This window comes from Chelmon rostratus, chromosome 8 (assembly GCF_017976325.1).
Source record: "Chelmon rostratus isolate fCheRos1 chromosome 8, fCheRos1.pri, whole genome shotgun sequence".
Taxonomy (NCBI): domain Eukaryota; kingdom Metazoa; phylum Chordata; class Actinopteri; order Chaetodontiformes; family Chaetodontidae; genus Chelmon; species Chelmon rostratus.
Window position 1 is genome coordinate 23,176,433 of NC_055665.1, and position 23,613 is coordinate 23,200,045.

Consider the following 23,613-nt stretch of genomic DNA (forward strand, 5'->3'; position numbering starts at 1 on the left):
AGGAGGAAGCAAAAGAACTTGATTTGGGACATTGCTCGCCCTGGAGGATGATAAGGTGGAAAGTGAGGCGGGGGATAGAAAGGCAGAGGATGAGTGATCGGAGGAAAAGTGGGATGTCCTGTCCCCCACTGAGGCCCTGTAGACTCAGTAGCTGCTACAGCCTGCCAAATTATAACCTCATCTGGGGTTGGAGACACCTGGCTATTCACACCAGAGCATGCAAGATGACTTAAACAGCTGTCTGACCATGTATTACATGTTTGGAGGGACAGCAGGGGTCTCTGTCATTCAATAACACATAGGGTATGGGAGTTCTCATGACTTATATCGTGGGAATTTTACTGGCACGCAGCCCAACTCTGAGACAGTTTATTTCTCTTTCATTGCAGGTGATGTTAAACAGTGAGCAGTGAGAGGGGAGTGTTGGCTCTCGTCTCAGTTTACTCCTCTTTCACCTTCTTTATAGTAGCAGGACTCCAGCAGACCACAACACATCCAGATACAAGTGATGAACTAGAAGAGCAGAGTGCAGATCTCCTCCAGGTGTGTCCAGGGGCATGTGTGTGGGGAGCAGGGGGTGCACAGTGTGTGTGCATGAAAGTAGTGTGAAGACAGAATGCAGGTTTCGAAACAGCACAGGAGTATAACATACTAACAGTTTTTCTAATCAAGAGCTACGTGTGTCTCTACCTGCAGGACATCCCCCAGGTCGGCAGTGCTGATCTCAGGGTCCTCTGTAGTGTTGAAAGGGACAGGAGTTATCCTGACAAAGGTAAGGACACGAGGCTCAGGGTACCTCCACAGCATCACCCCTGGGCTATCCTCCGTCTCACTGTAGAACACCACCTCATGGGGTCCTGGCAGTCTCTGGGAAGCTGCAAGAACAGAAAAATTAACAATACTCTCAGAATAACTAAACTCAGTGATCTAATGGCAGGGCTCATGCTGTGCTTTACAGGATGATATAAAAAGAAGAGGGAAAACACACGCTGATGAGCTAAGAGAATAAGAAAATGAGGCAAGGAAAACAGTAGAAAAGAAAAGAGGAGATAAAAGATGATGCGACTGGAAAGCAGAGGATAAACTGGAAGGAGCCCATGGATTTTATGCTTTAAGATACAGTAGATTACTACTTTACTGCTGTACATTCTTCAGGTATCATAAAACCCACGACCACACGACGCTTCACAACAAGAAGTCTGTTTAAAGGCTTAACTGGCTTCCTTCAACATTTTCAGATGCTTGTGGAGGAAAGACACACACAGATGAAAATTCTGAATCTGAAGTGGGACGCACCATGGTGTGGAGTTCTTCTCAAATTATGAAATCAACCTTTTGTGGCAAAAAACAACAACTTTGACTCGCATACATCTTCGATGCTGTGATGTTTTCAAGTTATTTCTAGTTGTACTATGGAATCCGAACCCTCCAAAACAATATCTCCTAAAAAGCGCTGTCGATGTTTCCACGCTTTCACGATGTTTACATGTGTAAGAAGCCGTATATAAACAAAGTGACTGAGTAAACATTTTTGCTATTGAGTAAACAACCATTGATTGAACCATGCCAAGCACCTGCAAAAGCTGGATAACACTGGATCTAGATCTAAACTTCTGAGTGGTGTTTGACTCAAGTCGTGGCTGCTGTTTGGGATTCAAGTCCTTTGGAAAAATGTTTATTTGAAAAAAAACAGTCAAGCAGAGAACTGCTGCTTTGTTTGGCCCCTGGGGGTACAAACACTGAGAGTCTCTTTGTAGAAAACGCATTTGAAGGGGCAGCGAAATCTGTCTGTGGTTAGTTTCTCCTTTTATGTGAAGTGGTGAGCTGCCCACTCGAAGGTGGACAGTCTATTGTTCTTTTGCGAAAAGGGTGGATTAAAGAAAGAACAGACACGTTCATGAGGTCTTGCTGTCATCTGAGTTAGCGTGAACTTAGAGAAAGTGAGAGACGGGGACTGCTTCAACCCTTCTCTCCATCCATCTTCCATCTCCTCCTCTGTCCATCTATCCCATCCGTCCCTGTGTCGGGCCCGGGGGGGCCACTCGCTGTTCCCTGTACTCCGGGGCCCGGTTTTCTCCGGCTGTTGACAACATGTTGCCGACAGATTGTGCCCTCTGTTCTAGTTCACTACTGTACGTTCTCCTGCTTCAGCCAGCATATTAAATGCATCAAAGACCAGTGGAACAGTGCAACAAACAAAGACTCAACCACAGCTGACAGAGTGGACGGCTGGTCTACAGCCAGAGAGAAGTTTGATCCTCTGTGTATAATGTTCCTGTGTGTGTCTGTGTGTGTGCACACGTAGAGGACAGCACACACAAAGCACAAAGAGGGGGAATAAACAGCATGTTACTCAGAGTGGAACCAGGCAGACATGTCCGATGAAACTTCTTTCCACAGAGGGCTTTGATCTGACTTTGATTTAAGGCAATGTGTATCTTAAGTGACATCTCACTTTGACACAAAGGTTCTTTTTTCAGTCAGTACAAACTCAGTTATATGAGTTTAGGGCCGATTGACCATGGTTCGTCCTACGGATTCAAGGACCAGTGACCAGTATATATATAATTTTACTCTTAGTTCCTTGATACTGTCCTTTAAAAAGCAGTTCTGTCTGTTTGAGACTACAACTGTGAATGTCTGCCGATAAAGCAAAGAGTCTGAGCTGCTGTTGAACATCTACTGAGGTGCTGTTCTAAGAAATGAAAAGTTCCACAACGCAGTCACTTGGAATAGATTTAGAGTTCAGTAACCAGTGATTTTCATAGATTTGAGCCTGGCTACACTATTAGCCACTTGCAATGGGGCAGCTGTGGCTCAGGAGGTGGAGCCATTAATCAGACGGTTGGTGGTTCGATCCCTGGCCCCTGCAGTCTACTTGTCAAAGTATTGTTAGGCAGGATACCAAACGCCAAACAGCTCCAGGTGCTGTGCCATCAGAATGTGAGTGTGTGTGAATGCTTATCGCTCCTGATGAGCAGGTAGCACCTTCATGTTAGTCTCACCAGTGTAGGAATGTGTATGTGAATAGAAGAATGTCTTGTGCTGTAAAGCACTTTGAGTGGTCTGTATGACTAGAAAAGCACTATATAATCACTTTTATCATTAACTGTTTCTTCATCTCTGCAGGGGACCAGGATGCACTGTATAAACATTCACCTGAGTCCTGGAGGTATTGAAAATGGCCTGTCCGCAGGTCATCTGAGCTGTGCTCTGTCCTGGGAGAGGGAGAGCCTGGAGAGGGAGGTGGCTGGGTGTGGCAGGCCTTGCCCTTGGAACTATCAGCCGAATCCCCTTTGTGGAGGTTTAGGTAGACCTGTAGGTGCTCCTCCACCAGCTTCAGGCAGCTCAGATGTTCCTGGCCCCAGAAGAGCTGTCAAGAAGAAGCAGAGAGGATAGAAATGACTGGGAGAGAACAGCAAGTAAAGAGTGTGGGGTGGGGAACAAGGGTAGACAGAGACAAACAGTGAAAGACAAGATGTAGGGTACAGGGACTGAAAGACATGTGATAGTAATACAGAGGAATTAAAGAAAGAAAGTTAAAGAACAGACTCTAATGAGGAAAAACTAGACAGTGACACAGAGTCACAGCTGGTGGATAAAGACCTGTGTCGACAATTACTCAACATGCTTTTCCAAAACAGGAAGAGAGGCAGTCAGGGTTACCCTTGTCATCACCCCTTCACATCCTTTCTAACATTATCCAACACAACCTTACATCCTACTTAGTTACCCACGGCATTCCCCTTCCCGTGCTCCATCAAAGCGGGTCTGCCTGGGGTTTGGACTAAGGACCAGGAATCTCTGAGTCAAAAACTCTTCACACATGGAGCTGCCTGCCTGCTTGCCCGCTCCTCACTAGCTTGCAAGGGTGGGTTATGACTAAACTCTAAAAACAGGAAAATTTGGGGATTTTTTTCCAGGTTTTTGGAAAGAGTGCACGAGAAGAAGGAATCGGAAGGAATTCCGGTGGTTTTTGTACAGGACTTGATTAAAACACCACAAACGCCAATATTTACAGAGGGAAATGTATGGTTACGTATTAAGTGTTGAGTTGCGAGTCATGTTTCTGTTAATGGGCACGCAATAAAAGCACTGAGGGAATCATCGAAATATGGGAAAGGGGCAGGGGCTTCCCCCCGAAGAAGAAATGTGGAATAATACATCAGTAATTATGCATTCAGTTAGTCACATTGAAAAGGGGCTTTTCAGTGTGGACATTATGTAACTTCTTACAGGAAAAAAAGCACACATAAGATATAAGCCCTAAAAATAGTCTTATAATATTTCTCCACTTAACCAGCAGATGTGACTCAAATCTGCAGTGGAATTACAGCATGCAGTTCCTACTGTCATCACTTCAACTGCAAAGAGGACAGAAGCCACGGCAGGGTTGAAGAGGAACAGCGGATTTAAGAGGAGTGTGATGAGCTGTGCCAGTGGGTGTCAGCCTATGAATACTGTACGGACTAATTTGGAAACCAAAGGCACTCAAGCTGAGGTGACATCTAAGTGGGCAGCAGCATTGCACCGTAATTAGAGGCTGTTCTTCAACCCAATGAGTCTCGCTCAACCCTCTGGGCTTGTGTGTGTCCTTGAGCAAGCCTCTCGGTTCTAACCAGGTGCAGAGGTGCTACAAACTATAATAGCTGTGCTGAGTGATAAATCTTATGTTTGAGAATGCTGATTTGAAGTCAGGCGTATGCAAACCTGCAGAAGGCCCCCCTTCAGGTCCAACAGCAGTTTAGGAGGGCCAGGCTCAGGTCCAGGGCTGCCGCTGTGCCGACACCACCGAGCCTCCAGGGAAGTGCTGCAGGAGAACGGCCCCAGCAGGAGACGGCTTCGGTCCTTCAGCCCTGTCCTCACCAACACATCTTGAAGCTCCATCTGCACAGATGCAGACTGAACTGCATCTAGGAAGACAGAAGGAGTAGCAATGAGCAGAACCTATAGCACAGTGGGGAACTATAGAGGGAAAACAAAAGGTAAATGACATGTCAAAAAAGTTTGGACTACGATGAAGAAGAATGTCTCGTCAATGATGTATGCACCCTATGTACAAAGTGGTTTGAGGATAAGGAAAAAGCAGTCACTAATCTTTTGACTACACATTGGAAAAAAGAAGGAAGAGGGTTCAAATAGACGGTAAATGTCTTAAATAAATACAAGTTTCAAAGTGAAATATAGATATATTTAATTATACACAAACAATAACCCAATTCACTGATACAGGTGCAACTAAGCCAGACAAACTGAAACACAGTGGAAATTCAGTGGCATGAATTCCTGCCTCTGTGTTTTCACTAAGCCTGGCTATGTGATGTCAAAGGCAAACATTCAGCACAATTATACCAACCACATCACTGTCCTCCAAACTGTTTAACATGAACTCATTTAATGTGATTAACATAAACACTTGGCTCTCTCAAATATTGTACTATAATACTAATACTATACTGAAATACTAATACAGCATGTCCCTGCCTTTGCCCTCATGTTTCTTAATTGATGGACTGATAACCAATAAAAAATAATGATTTTATTTTAAGTGGACTGGTATGTACTAGCGGAAGTTATTAATTTAACAGGGTATAAGGTGACAATTTTCTAGTATTTGGGTCTGAGGCTAAAAATGTACATCAGTTAAGAAGAAGAACAGATGTGACTCCTGTGTGTCTCCTTGAACACAGGTGTTCCGAGGTCATGGCTACATCAATCTGAACCTGCATGGAGTCAAGTTCAAACTCCGTGTTTCTGTGATCTTGTAAACTAAAAGGTTTAGCAGACATGAAGACGGTGAGAAAACGCTGATGGGATCCAGACAAAGGAGCCAAACACCCACTCATCCAGAAAGAACCAAAGGTAGCAAAAGCCCCAACTTAATAAGGACAGCATTCTCTGTCCTTTCCATTAAAACAGAGATGTGTCACTGTGGTCACAGGCTGTCCTGAGCTTGGATTTTTGGTCCCATAAATCAACAGACTGAAACCCCTTCTACTAGTTGTTGACATGGGAGGGCTAATCTGGTCAGTTAAAGCTGCAACAGCAGCAGCCCATTTGGAAACCAGCCCTAGATGACTAATAATGCCCTGAGAAGCGGCTCTTTAAAGATGCCTTTTAACTGAAATTCTCACTCCAGTCAGTACAGCTTGGCTGTCAGTCTGGAAAAGGAAAAGAAAGCAGCGGCACACCTGCTTCAGCTCTAACTATAAGTTACGTATGATCGTTCCTGTTATTTAATCGTTTGACCTTTAAAATTTCACAACACATGCACACACCATCACATTCAAAACAGCAACAACGTAACAGTGATGAGCAGGCGTTTTGTTAGCACTGTAACAAGCACTGGTATCTCAAAAAACCCCAAGGTAACCATATGTGACACTGTAAAGGTTGGGACGCCGTGTAAAACATAAAGAAAACAGAATGTGATCATTTGATAATCCTTTCTGACATACTGCACAAAGACAATATAATTAATGTCTGACCTCATCAACTTCATTGATCGTTATAAATATCTGCTTATTCTGAATCGATTTTAGACAAGTTAGGACAGGAGCAACAAAGACTGGGAAAGTTGAGGAACGCTCCAAAAACACCTGTTTGGATCATTCCACAGGTAAACAGGTTGATTGGTAACAGGTGACAGTATCATGATTGGGTAATGAAGGAGTTCACAAGTGAGGATGGAGCGAAGTTCACCACTTAGTGAAACACATGATTGTATAAAGGATGTTACTACATGGGCTTGGAAACACCTTGTAAAACTGTTGTTGGTGAACACAGTTTGTTTGCAAATGACTCCATTCTGGTTTTATTGACGGTTTACACAGACTCCCAACTTTTTTGGAACCATTTAAGCTTCAGTCCTATGAGGAAGGACCTTTGAGAGAAGGAAGGCTCGTCAGTGTTCCTGGGGGTTCACTCGGGGTAAATCAGGATAGGTGGAAGAGATGGGGGGGGGTTGATAAACGAGGAGACAAATAGATATTGACACGGAGGGGGAGAGTGTGAGACACACCACCAGAGGGTGTGAGAGCGAGAGAGAGTTATGATATGATGAAGATATGACACACAAGTGTACTCACATCTTTTCAGGCTTGGTAAACTGACTAAGGAACATCTTATTCAACATTACAGCCCAATAACACAACAGGGGGGCTCCAGTGAAAGAGAGCTTCTCTTGTATAAATCATTCTGGGGGAAATATTATACTGGGATGACTCATTTCTCTTAGGAAAGACACTGTTGATACAAGTTGGCAGTTTACCTGCTAATATCTTCTGGTGTTGTGGTGCAGAGAGAGCTGTTAGAGATTACTTACTGAACTGTGGACATCGGGTTTATTTTCATGGCTAGGATTTATTAGACAGCGCGAGGGAACTCCCAAAATGGCTTGTTAAATGGAGAATCTTTCATTCACACACACGTATAAAAGCAGACACAAGCACATAAGTGCAGATGCATTTAAGTACATACAGAATAAGGCCAAATGCCTGCATGCATACATGTGTAAACACAGACACAGCACCGTGCACACCCAGGTGAACAAGTGGAAACAAATACACCCACATACACATTTGCTCACACACACAGTGTGTATCAAAGCATTTTCTCCTGTCTCACCATGCGTCATTTATAGCCCAGTTGACCGCAGCATCCTGGTATTTGAGCCAGCAGAAGCAGCCAGCGCACTTAAGAATCACCCTAATTGGGAGTGGTTTTAATGAGGGGGAATCCCTTTCTGCCTTCATCTCTAACTCCATTCTTCCATCCAGGCTGCATAACAGTCATTTCTCCATGCTCCCTCCATCCCCGCTCTTGCCCTGTATGACCATATTACAGTTATGTAGGTTTGTCTCCAGAGATGTGTCAGCCAGACAGCCCAAAGACATTACACTGCTGAGCTGTGAAGTACTGCCATAAGCAGGGAGGAGCAGTGGGAATGCCAAGGAAAAAAAGGAGGCGGTGGGAAAGTATTGGAGGATGAGGCGGGCGGTACCTGTGTTTGCCTTCATAGAGGATCTAACTTGTTTACAGATGATGGGCAAAACCACAAAAACCAAGAGACAATGGGGAAGAGAGAGGGATAGAGGCAAAATGAAAGAGAAGAGCATGAGTTTTATTCAGCACGAGAAGAAAATAAAGGAGCAGCAGCAACTTTTTGGAGAGTCTAAACCATAATCACATAAAACAGAATAAAACACAAATACTGGAGGCCAGTAGATCATCCAATCACCACTTAATACAGCTCTTCACCTTACAAGAAAAGTGGTTGGACAGACACACACACACACACACACACACACACACACACACACACTTACTAATAAACTCTGGATTAAATGGACAGCTGTTGTTTGGGGGGTATGTAAGGCAGCTCTACTTTATGTATTTTGGGCTTAGAATACTGGCTCAGATGGAGCTGAATGAAATAGATCCCGACATATGAAAATGGCAATAACACACACACACACACACACACACACGCGCACACACTTTTGTAGTTTAACTGAACACGTTTTTATGAGGACATGAATTGCAAATTCTATGATTATTTGACACTTGGGTATTTTTTCATGTTTTCAATACCACCAGTTAGCATTAAATAGTGGTACAGGAGTGTCCTGTACACAAATGCTGACTGCCAATAACTTTGACACAGAGTAATACCTTCCAAGAACTTCAGCATTTTCTTTTCCTTTCCTCTCTGAAATCTAACAGCTCCTCAGTATCGACCTATGGACACCATTCAAACAGCCACATACTCTACAGCACAAGCACAGTCTGTTCTCACACCCAAGTTGTGACACAGCACCAACTAGAGGCTGGAAAATTGTCCCCTTAGTGAGGAGCATCCTCTTCAAAATCACAAATTTATAGAGGAATAGGAGAGAAACATGCACATGTACACATATTTTTACAAACTGGCAAGATCTAGAAATATCATTACACATTAATACACACTTAGAAAAGGCCTTTTATAAGATCTGTTCGAGGGGATTAGTACAGGAGGTTTGGTCCATGTGCGAGTGAGTGAGCTGAAACAGTATGGAACCGCTATCTGTGGTCACACAAACAGATCTACACACACAAACCTACACCTGTTCATATCTTATAGAAGATCTGCCAGTAAACCAGTCCTCACAAGCATGGCCGCCACAGGCTAACATACAACCTATGATACTCAAGGAACAAAGTGGGTGGTGAGGAACAGGGTGGATGGAAATCTTCCTAAAGTGAAATACATTTCTGGCAAATGCTTGGGTAAGATTAGATAAGATCGGAGACACTGATTTACTGTGTCGGTTTCTCCCTGGCAGCCGTTATCTGACCACTGCCGGGCTGATTTATACCCCAGGACGCACTGGTATCAATTAGAGGAAACCTAAAGGAGTCATTACCTAACTAGCAGAGGCCCCCGAAGACTGTCTGGGATGGTAAGAGTAATAGAAGTAATATACTGTCACTCACCACAGAAATACACTATTCACTCACCACAAGACCACTATAGGACACTAGAGGAAACTGGTTTCATAGCTGGGGACACTGTCAGCCAAAATGGCACAATGCAGGGAGCTGTGCGTCATCTAAGCCGCTACACAGTTAGTGATGGGTGTTGATGAGTTACACATGGGTTCAGTGACAGTTGCAACACATAAGCAAATTACGTATGGTAGATATGCATTCATTTCTTAGTACTCAACTCTGAATGTGATCTCTTCATAGGGAGATGCGTGAGGATGATGCAGCAAGTAGAGAAACCTTATTCCCACAATTGGAATTTTCCCTGTGTGCCATTATGTTACCCAACCTGAGCCTGATGCGTGCTGACAAATTATCGGGTTTTAGGTCAAATGCAGACCTTCTGATTTCATACAGCTTCAGGCTCAGTTCAAGTTTGGTTATTTTCAAATGTAATTTAATAAGAAATTGCCCTCTCTCTCGCGCTCTGGCTGCTCCGATGGTCTGTGTCTGCGTGATAATACACTGCAAGTAGGCCATGCAGTGCCCAGCAGGAAAAGAGAAAGAAACAGAACAACTAGTCCTATGTCATGCCTTACAAGAGCCTGGCAAACTAACGGCAATAATGGATAAAACAAAGCAAAATGTTGCTAAAGGGAAGCTTCTTAATCTCCTTATTGATGCAGGACAAGCTTCTATATAACCTCTGCAGAACCTCAAATGATATGATTGTGCTTGCACATAGTCTAGTTCTAAATCATGACTGTTTAAGCCGTCAGACTCCTGAGTTTAACTGCCATGTCTATCTGCTTAATACAGCAAAATGGTAAAGTTGAGCATGATGTGGACAAACAGTTGAGGCACATGGTTTAGCTGTAATTTGCATCTTTGTATTGTTTTGTAAGCCAATTGGGTTTTGTAGACTTGGTAGGTCAATATTTTAGCTGTTCCCAAGTCAGTTATTTTTTATTTGTGAAAAAGTAGAAGTATACATGTAATGTTGGGTTCAGGTCACAAAGAGCTGGGCTCAGATGGATCGGGTCTTACAGATGTGGTTAGAAGCTGAGTTCAGGTCTCAGTTTGATGCCTCCATTGACCTCCCGCTAGCTACTGTTGCATCAAGACATTCATCATACACATGCTGGGAATTAGAGAAACAAGTAGAATTTTGCTTCTTTGAAACTGATCTGCTGAGATTTCACAATGAAATACGCTCAGGTTTTAAGATCACATGCTGAATGGTTACGGCAACTTCTTCTACCCACACACGGCAGGTAACTAGCTAGAAGCTAGCCTGCCTCTTGGTTCAAACCAAGCAGTCTGTTTCGTTGCTGCTGACAGTTTGAATACCTACCAAGTCTTCTTACTTGTACAAAGTGAAGCCAGTATTATACAGTATGTGCTCGGGCTAAAAGGATAGAACACTAATTGATTAAATGATTAAATAACTTCTTTAATGAAAGTCATTTTCCAGGCAAAAGACGAGACGTTCTCTTCTAAATTGTGAGGATTTGCTGCTTTTCTTGCTTTTCTGTGATAGTCCATTGAACATATTTCCGTTTTGGAGTGATGGTTGGACCCAGCAAGCAATCTGCTGAAGCCACCTGTCGAAGGAAGTTGTGAAAAGAATTTTTCACTATATCCTGACACGAAACAAATAAATGGAGAAAATAACTGTCGGAATCGTAACTCACATGCCTGAAACGTACCGCTGCTCTGGTTCGAAGCTGTTAGCAAAACGCTCCATGCTGAGAGCCACCGATGTTCCACTAAATATGAGCTTTGAAGATCTAACAATGACTACTGATGAAAAAGACTGCAAACTCTTCTTTATGTTTGTCTCTGGCAGTGGACCACAACAGTCTCACACCTCACGTCTCTGACCAACTCTACACCTGAACATCTTCATCTTGACCCAGCAGCCATGTGTGTCAACAATTCCTTTCTTTTTCCCCTCATGTATCCTCTGTGATATATTTCTATTATTAATGCATTGAAAACAATTTATGAGTTGGGTTAACATGTATTTCCAAATATAAATCTCTTTAAAAATGTTGGCCTCAGCTCTGCTTCTCCCTGACTATTGAAACAGAAATAATATGATAAATGGAAAAGAGTGGCTTTCTTTCAGCGAAGTAAACAAACTGACATGATCGTAATTCAACGATTGGCCAGGGAAACAAAATAAAACTTGGAGGGGGGGAGAAGAAACATAAATAAATAATGGGTAGCTTTCACTTTGTTCCACAAACAGAAGTTTTCCTTTACAAGCGTGCTGGAGTAAATCACCGTGAAGAAGCAGGGGGTCCACAGAGGCACAGGACCGAGGAGTAAGCTTTGTGAATATGTGCGTGTGTATGTTGTTGTATGCATATGAAACAGTTTGCACTATTAAGAGGGTCTGTCCATACCTATGTGTGTGTGTTCTTAGGAAATCGGGGGCACTCTATGGGCAGTCTGACAAAGAGTTGAGAGATTAGGGAGGGTCTTGTTTCATGGACCTTAAGACATATGTTCACTCTCTCCCTTGCCCGCCTCCCTCCTTTCTTTCATTGAACTATAAATGCCCCCCTACCTTGGGGAGTGGTGAGCCGTGGACGCAGGGAGGAATGCGGGGCTTCCACTTGCTTTTCATTAACACAGGATCTGGTAACACACCTCACTGTCAACCTAATCCCCTCTCTCTCCGTCTTGTCCCCTGGCAGAGGGGGGTTGCCGTGACCAGGTACAGAGCCCCAGATGTTCCATGGATGAGGGGGGAGGATGACAGGGTCTTCACCCCATCGCAGCTATGGATGCATGCTGATGAAGACAGGGTGGGATGGGGTGGATGTAATGGCACATACTGAAGAGACCCCTGTTACTGCTCACGCAGAGTAGTCTGCCTGTCTTCTGCTTTTCCCCTTCTGTCCTGTATCATATCTCCTTTCTTTCTCTACCTCTCCTTCTGCTTCCTTTCTGCCTTTTTCCAACTTCTTGACTCACCTTTTTCCTCATCTGTCCAACTTCAACTCATTAACTTACTTCCTGTATCCCTGTTCTGCTCAATCTGTATTTTTCTCTTCGTCTAATCATGTTTCATTTCGTAGGACATCTTTTTTTCGTACTCCTTCTTCTCAATTTTTCCACCCTCTCTACTTCTCTATCTCCATCGCCTTCCTGCTTCCCTTCTTTCACAGCTCTTCCCTTCCCTCCTCCTCCCTCTCCTGTTTCTCCTTGCACAATGGCATCATCTCGAGGTCTGCTCAGGATGCGGTCCATCAATCTCTGCCTGCCACTGAGGACCAGCAGAGCAACAACAGCAGCAACAGTAGTGTTACATACTGCAGCAGCAGTAATGCTACATTCTCCTGTCTTACATCTCTCATGTACAGCCTCTCCCAGGGGGGTCATTCCCGCTGACTTATTGTGGCAGCTCAAACGCTCAACCTAACAGAGCGGGAATCCTAACCTTTATCTTCGTAAAATTCCAAGGTATCCGTTTTCTGAGGCACGGAGTGGACTGGAGAGGCCGGAGTGCTGAGTGATGGAGGCGGTGCAGCTAAGGCTAAAAGTCGGCAGATACGTCTATTGTCACCAGCGATCAGTCAGCGTAATTGGAGACAGTTTGTCTCCTTTCGATGGCAACAAATCTGGAAACACTATGTGAAGAAGCCCACAGGGAAAATAGCGGTGTGTGTTATGACAAAGATCAATGCTAAAGTAATCAAGAGAAAAAAAAGGAACAACTGGGTGAGACAAGCATGTTATTCAGCATGATAACTTATGACACTTGCTTTAAAATACCTTTTCCTGTGCAAAAAATGATCCTCTTTGTGGGCGTTTGGTGTCACGTACACTTTGCAATCCTCCACTGGCAACATTTACAGGTGTTTCTCCACATGAGGTTTCAACATGCTCTCAGAGATGAGGCAACGAGATGAAATATCAGGGTCTATAATGAGATCTACATAGAGGATCTTTCGCTCAGGTATTTCAGAGAGCTCTCAAATATGATATACGAGGAGCTGAATGAAACTTCTGCTGCACATGATGACAGCATTAGTTTTATGGCGGTTATTATAATGTCTTGTTCAGAACAGACATACATGCTGTTATGTTTTTTGGGCTGTAACAACAAACAGTATTTCAAAGAGTTTGGAGCCAAACTGGGGATGAATGATCCAATGGATGTCAATAAACACCAGTGGTCCTGATCCCAACATTTTTTATTTTCGTCCAGTCAAACTGTAATGTCTTGAGAGCAGCGGTGGCTCTGTTTCAAGGTGCTGGTAACTGGAAAAAACAATATCCTTGAAAAGACAGTTCAGTGCACAGTAATCTCTATTTCCTGTGTTTACCGTAAACAAATTAAAGATTTACTATTAACAAATCCCTTTTGAAAAGTATTACTATATGCAAAGGAAGAGCAATCACTATAAATAGAAGAGTCATTTGAGAGCAAAGCGAGTGGGAGGGGATTAGCTTTCATACTAGTTCAGTTGTCTCTAAACGCCATTTCTTTTTCCATTGCACTGCACACGCAGTTTCAACTGTGTTTATCAAAGTCAACACATCAAAGATGGATGAAAGCTGAAAAGCTGGTGAAAATCAGAGCAGGGCAGCAGCGCTCAGTGTTGTGTCACTGTGTAGTTATGCAGATTTGGGTAAACAAAGTGCAAATTGTTGGAGGTTTTAATTAACATTTTCGACAATCATTTTATCTGAAGTAACCCAATATAACAACATCTGTCAAACAGATGCAGGCACTTAGAGAGCCCAGTTCCAGCTCTGTCCTCGTCCCTCTGCAACAACCGTCAACAGGGGATGTGTAGCTCGCGGTACTGAGGTTCAAACCATCTCCCTGAAAAGTTATGAGTCAAGCGTGTTCCTTGTTATCTACTGCATGTGGCATGTCAGCCCTGTCTTCTGTCCTCCTGTTTCCATCTGCTGTCCAATTTGAAAGACGTGCCAAAAAACAGCGAAAACTGAAAAACAAACCAAAAATCCCAGATCATCTGTTACAGCGTGTCGGCTCACACCCAACGGCACAGCGAAACTGGAAGCCTTTGAATTTACATTAGCATTAGTAGTTCTGATTGTCATAATGGAAACACTGTGATGCCTCCTGGATAATAGTCAGTGTTGATGAAGGCAGGGTTTGGTCCTAACACGAAAACAAACATCTCGCTCTCACACACATTCGTACATAAACGCATGAAAATATCTTTCGCTCTCAGGCCCTAATACACACATGCCCATGCAATCAAATACACACACAGTCTCACAACAACTTCTGATCCAAGACTAACAGAAACATCTCACTTTACTGTTTACTGACAAACCTTGTTTTTGGCAGATGAGGGCTTTGCTAGCATGTGTAAAAAAACAGCAATATTCCAAATAACACTGAGAGCAGTACTGGTATTTGGTTCCCAGCGTTTCCCACTGTGAGTGAATGACAGGGTCAGATCTTCCAAAAAGGCTGAGACATCGCATATTTTTCAACAAACAAGGGTGGAAAGTGGAAAGTTTGACGAAGTGCTATGAAGTGAGATACTGTTCACTACAGTATTAGAATGGACTAGTGCTTTTTCTCCTCTTTATACAACCTGCTGTTTAATTGAACACATTCCTGAGGGACCATGCCACAACGTGTCAGTTACATTTTAGTCTGAATGAATAACAAATATAAGTGCGTGGTGCGCTGGGTAAAGCTCTTTGGACTTTGTTCACATCAATATTTGTTCCATGACATAATGATATGAAACAGAACAATTTGTTCTCCACTACATTTTTGCATTGGATATTTGGAGCTCTGTGTAACTGTACTTTATTTTCAAATGGCCTGGATTGGTTCCTGTTGGCTCACAGGGTGAGCTTGGGTACTAGACAAATGACACACCACAAAAAAAGCATGTACATTTAGTGTAGTGTATTACTGAGTCTTAAAATTGTGGTTTCTTTAAAAGATGATAAAATCTGCCAAGCGGGGTGAAGTCATGACAGTTGTTTCCAATGCAGCTCCACCTGTTTCAGGAATTTCCTTTAAACAAGTGGCAATATCTTGAAATACAGCAGAATAAGATGGATCACATCACTGATTTAATGTTTTTCACTTTTCACAAGAAGAAAAAAGTAAAAATGACTCATTTGAGGTCCTGGCCCTTGTTAGCCGTTTACTGAGCTAGGAGTGGTCTTAGCAGGGGGTCAGAGAATAAAAAAAAGAAAAGCATCAGAGACCATACAACACAACACAATATTCCACTTCTGCTCCACGACTGCTCCAGTAATACAACAAAACTTGTGAGTTGACTGATCATAATTTAAAGAAGGTGAACATGGGGTATGTGAGGGTTTGAAGAACTATGACAGTTAAAACTGGCTGATCCATCAGGGAAACAGCTGCAAGGTATGTTTTCCATTTTGTAACTTCCTTTGCTGCTCAGTCAGTTAGAAATTAAATCTGTAAATTACAGAACATGGTTTTCTGTTTCTGCACCTGTGATGCAGTGCATCTGTGCTGCTTGTGTCTCTGCCCACATACAGTATGCTCAGTGTTATTTCATGGTTTCTGCGCAAAACAAAAGATGTTTGTCTTTTACTCACCTTCTATTCTAGGTCCGGACTTCATGTTCAGACTTCCTGTCATGGCTGACACTGTGACTGTCACACTGGGCCTCACTGGATGAGACTCTGTCTCCATGACCACTACAATCTGGGCGGTGTGGAGGGAGACCTTGTGAAAGGGCAGCGCCAGGGCTCTGATGGTGCCGGCTTTACCCAGGGCCGAGGCCTGATGGTGTGGGTCTGAACGAGAAGGAAAGGCCCTGGGATGTGTCTTTGTGGGGGAGGAATGAGGGGTGGAGGAAGCAGATGGTGGTTTACTGGACGAATCCCATGTGTGGTTCGGTAGGACCTTGCTCAGGTAGGTTTTGGCCTGCTCCAGCTTCGCCAGCGTGGGGTTGATTTTCAATGGGCGTGACAGCTCCACGTTCAGTTCAGCTGCAGAGAAACCAAATGAGGGCGAGAAAAGACAAAAGGACGGTGATGGAAGTAGACAAAATAAAACAATGGTTTTAAAACTGTGCTGTCATCAACAACGAACAGCTCCCTCTATGGACCGTTTCTAAGCAGTCTCCTTCTTAAAATCGAGGAGTATCTCGTGCTCATCCTGACTTATATTTACGAAGTGCTGAGTGAGAAGGCAAACAGGGCAGGAAGTAGAGAGAGAAGTTCTTTTGGGCAGGTCATAAAAACGGGACTTTACTGCTACCTCATGACAGAAGTAAACTGAGCAGTAAACACATGCTCCCCGATCCCTTCGGGTTCTCTGTGTGTGTTCAGTTTGTATTAGAGAATGGCAAATTCATATTTTATAAATCTTTTATGATTAGCAGTCTAGTGACAGACTTCCTCAGTACTAAAGCAGTCCCTCTTGAACTTTGTTAAACTTAGGACTCAAATTGAATAAATTCAAAGTTGGCTCAGGTCCTTGCTCTTTAAAACCTACCCTTGTCATTTGGAAACCCACATAAAGTGGACACAATCCATTTGGGGATTTTAAGAAAAGGCAGGTTTCACCAGTGTCCCAGTGAGCAATATCTGTTGCTATCTAACCCATGGAATACTGCATGGTACCACGTCTCATAAATCAAACTTCGAACTCTTTCCTCTTCTTCTCATCGCTCAGCTTTGCATGCAAGGACCTGTTAAAGACAGCTGGGCCCGGTCTCAATCTCTTTCTCCTCGTCTTATACGCACATATATGCACACACACAATTACTGGCTGTCTCATCGTAACATCCTGACGTGACACTGCGGTATAGCAGAAGAGAATCTTTTCTTCATGCCAGCCACATAAACCCAAGACTCCTCTGCTCTCCGCTGCTCTGCCTCTCGCTGGTGCACTGCAGCCATCAAACACTTGACTGGAATTTACAGAGACACATGAATTAACTCAATGCCGTTTTACACCACTTCCATTATCCCATTTTTCCACTTGGTCATGATGATGGGAGAGGGAAGCAGCCGAAAACAAGGGCAGCTGTTTTTCATGGTCTCATCAAGGCACCAGTGTTTGGAGGGTTTTTAAGGGTTTTAGGCCTCCCGTCTGTCTCCTTCCCAGGTAGGAGCACTGGATGACATGAACGGGAGCGCAGCCAAGAGAGGCAGGCAGGCAAACAGCACACACATACACACACTCACACACAGACTCTGCCCTCAGGATTCGTTCTCATTTAATCCAGTGGAAGTGAGGCACATGGTCAAATGGAAGGATGGCTGGAGAGAGGAACTGGAGGAAAGATGGAAGGTGGAATTTGCTGTGCAATGTAGCTTATCATTTCCACTTGACTTATCACCAGGAAACTTTCCAGTGGTGGAATAAATAGCCCGTATGCAGCTGTTCATCCAGGTTCTTCTGCTCCCCTCCCCTCTTCTTTCACCCTTTCATTTATTCCCTCTATTTTCATGTTGCCAATTCGTCTGCTTCTTTCTCAGTGCTTTCTATCTTTTACTTACTCTTTCTGCACCACTCAATCTAATCAACCCCTCCCCCCGCTGTAATCACATAAAGCTGTCCCTGATCACCCAGTCCCAGGGCCAGCGCCGGGGCCTTGCCTGGCTCTTTGTACAGAAAGACCTGGTCCTCATTATGGATTGTCCCCCCTCCCGAGGTCCCTCTCTTCCCCACCCTGAAAAACCCATCCTATGCCAGACACAAAGCTAGCTCTGGCGTGCTGCAAAGGGATGTATTACCTGTTTAATCAGAACTCACCTGGCCAGAGTGAGCACTGCTATGGATGCAGCTTGCTGTAACCCCAAGGTTTTAATAATTCACCTACATGTAACTTTTACTTGATCTGGCACATTAATCTTGAGTAAAAAGTCTGATATACAGTCGACCTTTAGTGGCCTGGAAACATCCATGCCACATCTTTCATAATGTCTCAGAAAACAGAAATGTGAATGGATGCAGATTCAAATATGTACATTACGTGTCATATAGTTGTTTCCCATATTTGGAGGACTTTATCTTGAAAATGGAGTTGTCTCCTCCTATGAACTAAGCTACCACATACAGCTTTTAGCATTCATGCAACCAATTGCTTTTATAACTGAAAGAGCAGAGTGGACAATGACACAGCAATGTTATTCCCTAGAAATTCAACTACACACCATGCAAGTAAAGATATAATTTCCTTCAGAAAGATTTATGTTTATGTTGGCCAAAACTATTTTTACTGGCAATATTTATGATAAATGGGAGAAAAGAATTAAGTTCAGCATGCAGCTTATTTATTAGTTCAATCGTAGTGCATCCCATTAAATGACTTGAGACATGTACAGCAGTTCAGCTGACTGACACACTTATCACGTCTAAATTTATGAACTCCTTAAGGAATTGCGGATCGGTTAAAGGAAAATCTGTCAAATGACAGCAGGATAGCGTGTATCTGGATTTTAAATTGTGGGAACTGGGAAAGAACGGTCCATAGAGGACTGAGGAAAGCAATGGGAACACAGCATCTGTACAGTTTCCCTCCGGCTTTATCTGGTAACCAATGGAGCACATTTTATTGCAGTGGCGCCATGTCAAAAGATGAATCTTTTGAAGAATTCTAATAAAATTGCGTCACAGAATTATACGGCTTCAAGTCCAGTACATCCCTGTCATTTCCCTAGGTTTGGTTGTTTTCTGGAGTTGATATGGGAGTAAGTGCGAGACTTTACAGTGATGTTCCATGTGGTTTCACTATCCAGGCAAAGAAGGCATAAAATGAAGAAAGTACAACCTCACAACAGGAAAAAAAAAAAAAAAAACATAAACCATTTACAAGCCATGGCAGACTTATATGTTTTACAGACTAAGCGGCAAAACCTATATTTATGGATTAAGATGTAACACGGCACTGTGATAAAGACTTATCTCAAGCAAACACAGTGCTTCACCTCTTTAACACTGCAAAGTGAAGAAAAGGCCATCTGATTTAACACCGCTTTCAAATGTGCTTGTTATGCTTTTGGATAGCAAGGAAAGACTGCAGAGATTTTTTTTTTTTTAAAAAGGGAGGAAATATCAATTATTAAAAGAAATGCGGTGGTGCTTTCATCGCCAAGCAGGGGGAGTCAAAAGAGGGCTTTTTCAGCAGTGGCATTCTCACACATCTTGAGTGTTTTTATAGGGAACACCTTGGCTTCAGCTGTTAGACCAACAGCTATTTTAAGGTGGAGACTGTCAGTGGAAGGCCTGTGCAAGCAGCGAGCATCAAGTCTGCCGAGGTTGAGAGGTGGTGTTGGTGTTCGCATACCTTTAAAGAACAGGACTTAATGTGAACAGGCTGGGGGGAATCATAGACTGGCCCTTCTCAGGTGTCAGCCTCTATTAGCGCTGGAGAAAGTGGGAGATCAAGGTCTGACAGAGGCACGTACACACACGTATATATATCTCTGCAAAGTGGTGGGGGAGATCAAATATGCTTATTACCCAGGTTACTGTGCCTTTTTGGCGAGGTCATGCATGACGCCGTCCCCACTTTGAACCTGGTGTTGGGTGTATGCGTGTGTGCAACCACCGAGAACATTGTTTTCATTCCGACCCCTCCTTTGATTTCTTTAGCTGACTTTTACGTTTGACTCTTGACAGCAGAGAGCCCGTGTCAGACACAGGTGGCAATGTGTCCAATTACACAGGGTCCGTATGTGAAGGGTATTTGTGTATGTCTGTGTTTGTACTGGCCAATCATTTTTTTGAGGGGCATCTGCAGAATCCCACTGTCACAAAAAAAAGCCTCATACCAAGTAAGGCCAGTGACATGTGCCTTAGATGCCATCTGACTCGAATTAGAGTGGTTCTGGACGGTTCGGAGGGGCACAGGCTTGTATACAGTAACTGACAACACTTCTACGAACCCATAGCTTGACGGGAACCAGGGACAGGGGAGAGTAATGGTTCCAATTTGTTCTAGCTAATCTATCACCTGTTGCTCCTCTTGTCTCCAAGTGGTAGCAGTTACATCTCTGGACTCACTCACTGACCCTCTCAAAGACTGGAACTGAGTTGGAAAGACGAGACAGAGAGGGATGGAAAGTGTACGTGTGTGTTTGTGTGTTCACTGGCCAATCACTGAACCCTGCTCATGTTCAAAAAAACAAACCCACTCCGGACTTTTTTGTGTACGTGTTCGCTGGTCAAGCCTTGAACCCTCTTCGTTCTGAAAAATGTGGCTTCCCGTATGTGTCTGCATTAGTTGTGTTTATGTGCGTGCGTGTGTGTGTGTGTGAGTGTGTGTGTGTGTGATGAGCGGCTGCTGAGTGAGGGTCAGTGCTGAAACACCATCCAGTTTACAGTACACATGTTCTCTCTACAAGTGTTTCCCACTCAGCATCCTTGGGAGGGCAGCTTTGATTGGTCTTGCAGAATAAATGCTGCTGAAATTGCGAGCATATTGCTGTAAACACACAGCAAGACGTGGCCTCACGGCAGTCTGCTCTCCGTTTGCGCCTCGTTGAAATAAATCAAACGTGAAACACTGTCGAATCAAAGTAGAGCCGCCAGACATGGTGCATACACAGCACACACACATAGCGACAGACAGTTATAAAGACTTGCGCATGCAAATAAACCCTCTGTGAAAACACCAGGGGTAGATAAATAAAATGCTGGATGCTATTTTTCTTCCTAATCCTGTCTTCATTGATCTATCATCGATCCCTGCTTTATTCTTCCTCGCACTCCTTTTTGTTTCATATTTAAATTAGGTGAATCCAAACAATTACACTCAACTGAAGCATTGAAATACGTCCCACCAAGAACTCACTGAACTGTTTTACTCATGATGCTGATGCTTAGGTTTAGACTGATAAACCTTTCAGACTTGAAAAATGATTCCTGTATGTGTGTGTCTAAACAACAGCAATCAGTGTATTCCACAAGCCAGCATTAGTGCACTGATTCTCCTGCTCTTCCTCAACTTCTTCCTTTGCTGCCCAATCCCTGATGGGGAAAATTATCTCCACCAGAGAGTCATCTAACCAAACAACGCACAGTTTAAAGTGTGTGTGTGTGTGTGTGTGTGACTGTGTGGGTGAAGGGGAACCAGTAGCATGTGTGGTCAATTCTAGATATTTCCAGCAGAGCCTGACCTGGGGCAACCTCACACTGAGCCTGGATCCTGTCTGAGTCATTTGGGAGGGTGTTGTTTATATGTGTGTGTATGTAAGGAGAGTGAATGTGAGTGATTATGATTGAAGTTATCCTACTGAGACGAGGATAGTTCTGCTCTTTACTAGTTCAAGGGGAACACCTGACTGTAATTGCACGTCGACATCTGCGCTTCAACTAAACACTAGAATCAGATGTAACCACAGCATAATGTAATTATCTTTAGAGATATAACAGGCAGTGACTCTGTATAGTGAGACAGTGAAACATCCTGGTAATCAATTACTTAGAATTTGTAAAGTCAACACTATAATTTCTAACAGATAAATAAACCAAGTGAACCTACATCTATCTAAACATTGATTTAATCTTTGGAAAATGGAGGTGATACTGCATTGACTGCTGTTCTTCTTTCATACGGCTCTCCAAAGGGAGATCAGAGGTCAGTATATACTCTCTGTGCTCTTTACTCACTACACCAACCTGCCTCTCCTGTGAAATACAGTGACTGCCCATCAGAAAGGAGTCATATTTACCATGTAAGCTCAAAACCTGTCTGAAATTCTGATTCATTCATGCCTCGTGGAAAGGTCATGCTTGCTGTAATTGGACCGCTGGCGTCATTTGGAATGAGGGGTGGACGGACATTGGTGGTGTGCGGCTGTATTGTGAGGCTGCTGTGGTGCACAGAAAGCAGCATTGTGTTGTGTTCTGTGATTCCAGGTGGACAGAGAAGCTGAGGGCTTTCCGCTGACAGCAGGAAGGGATGCGTGTGGTGGCGAGGGGCCTACACGCTTCCCCGAACCATAATCTATTACACCTACAGTTCATCCTGAAGCCTTTTTTTCTATACGTGCACAGTATGTGTTCATGATTGTATGCATGTGGAAGAAAGACAGACTATATGTCAAAGTATGTCCATAGTTGGGTGTCTGTGTGTGTGTGTGTGTGTGTGTGTTTGCATCTGCAGAATCTGGCCTGCTGGGTTCAGGGAGCTGAACTATGAAGGATGTCCTGCGCCTACACACACTCTCCACAAAACCCTCTTAGGGATAACAAGGTTGCACACACTCACACACTCAAAAGCCCACTCACACTTTTATTCATTGCTCTGCTGTTTGGGTAGGATGTCAGGCACACCCTTAGGTCAACAACCTGAGATTAAAGCTCATATGGATATCATATCAGTCTAAAAATAGACAACCAAACCCTGTGAAAGGCAAATCCACAGGAGCCTGACGTTACACACACATTAAAATCCACAGGAGCTTGTAATCTGCTGCTCAAAGTGAGTAATATAAGCAATATCGCTGGCCTACATCTGCAATGTCATTTAGACGGCTCATCACCTGCACACACACAGCAGAAGAGCAGTGTGTTTGTTCAGTGTGTGTACACGTGTGTGCTCCTCTTGATGCATCACGGCAGTGGACATTTCCTCTGCAATGGGATTCAATGTGGAAAGGATGCTTTGAAGTAGTAAACGAGCATGTCAGTGTGTGTACACAAGTTGTATGATGCGATGAACAGTGTATTTGTGTGTGTGTGTGTGTGTGTGTGTGTGTGTGTGTGTGTGTGTGGGTGTGATTCCCACCTGGTCCATTAAGGAAATCTTTGATCTGGAGGCTGAGCAGAGGGGGAGGGATGCCCGTTTTATTGTCCACCTCTCCTGCTACTGTCTGCAGCCAGAACACGTTGTAGTCCAGAGACTCTGGCAAAGTCTTCCCGGGGTCTGGACGAAGATGAAGAGATTAAGAAGGGGAAAAAAGAGAGGAAATGGGCATGAAGAGAACTGGACAGACAATGAAACAGTGTCAACATATCTAACATGAAGAGATTTTATATTTACTCGCCTGTCAGTCTTCTTTTGTGGGTATAATGGGCAGCTACATTCCCTGTACTTTAAATAGGCTCTATATCTTTACCACAAGATCCAAATCCCATCTTTTACTTTAACAGGATCCATTCACCTCTTCCCACACAAACTTACACACATCTCTCTC

The 23,613-nt window shown here is 43.6% G+C and overlaps 1 protein-coding gene across 2 annotated transcripts in view; it reads right to left on the reverse strand.

The window, feature by feature from the left end:
* Positions 1–23,613, reverse strand: part of LOC121609858 (vacuolar protein sorting-associated protein 13B-like) — a 316,585-nt gene that overhangs the window by 62,375 nt on the left and 230,597 nt on the right. For both annotated transcript variants that reach the window (XM_041941573.1, XM_041941574.1), the window contains exons 37-41: positions 23,205–23,342; positions 16,054–16,449; positions 4,711–4,913; positions 3,160–3,373; positions 691–875 (exon numbers count right to left, since the gene is read on the reverse strand). In XM_041941573.1, coding sequence (XP_041797507.1) covers positions 691–875; positions 3,160–3,373; positions 4,711–4,913; positions 16,054–16,449; positions 23,205–23,342 — 1,136 coding nt within the window. The remainder of the gene's footprint in view (positions 1–690; positions 876–3,159; positions 3,374–4,710; positions 4,914–16,053; positions 16,450–23,204; positions 23,343–23,613) is intronic.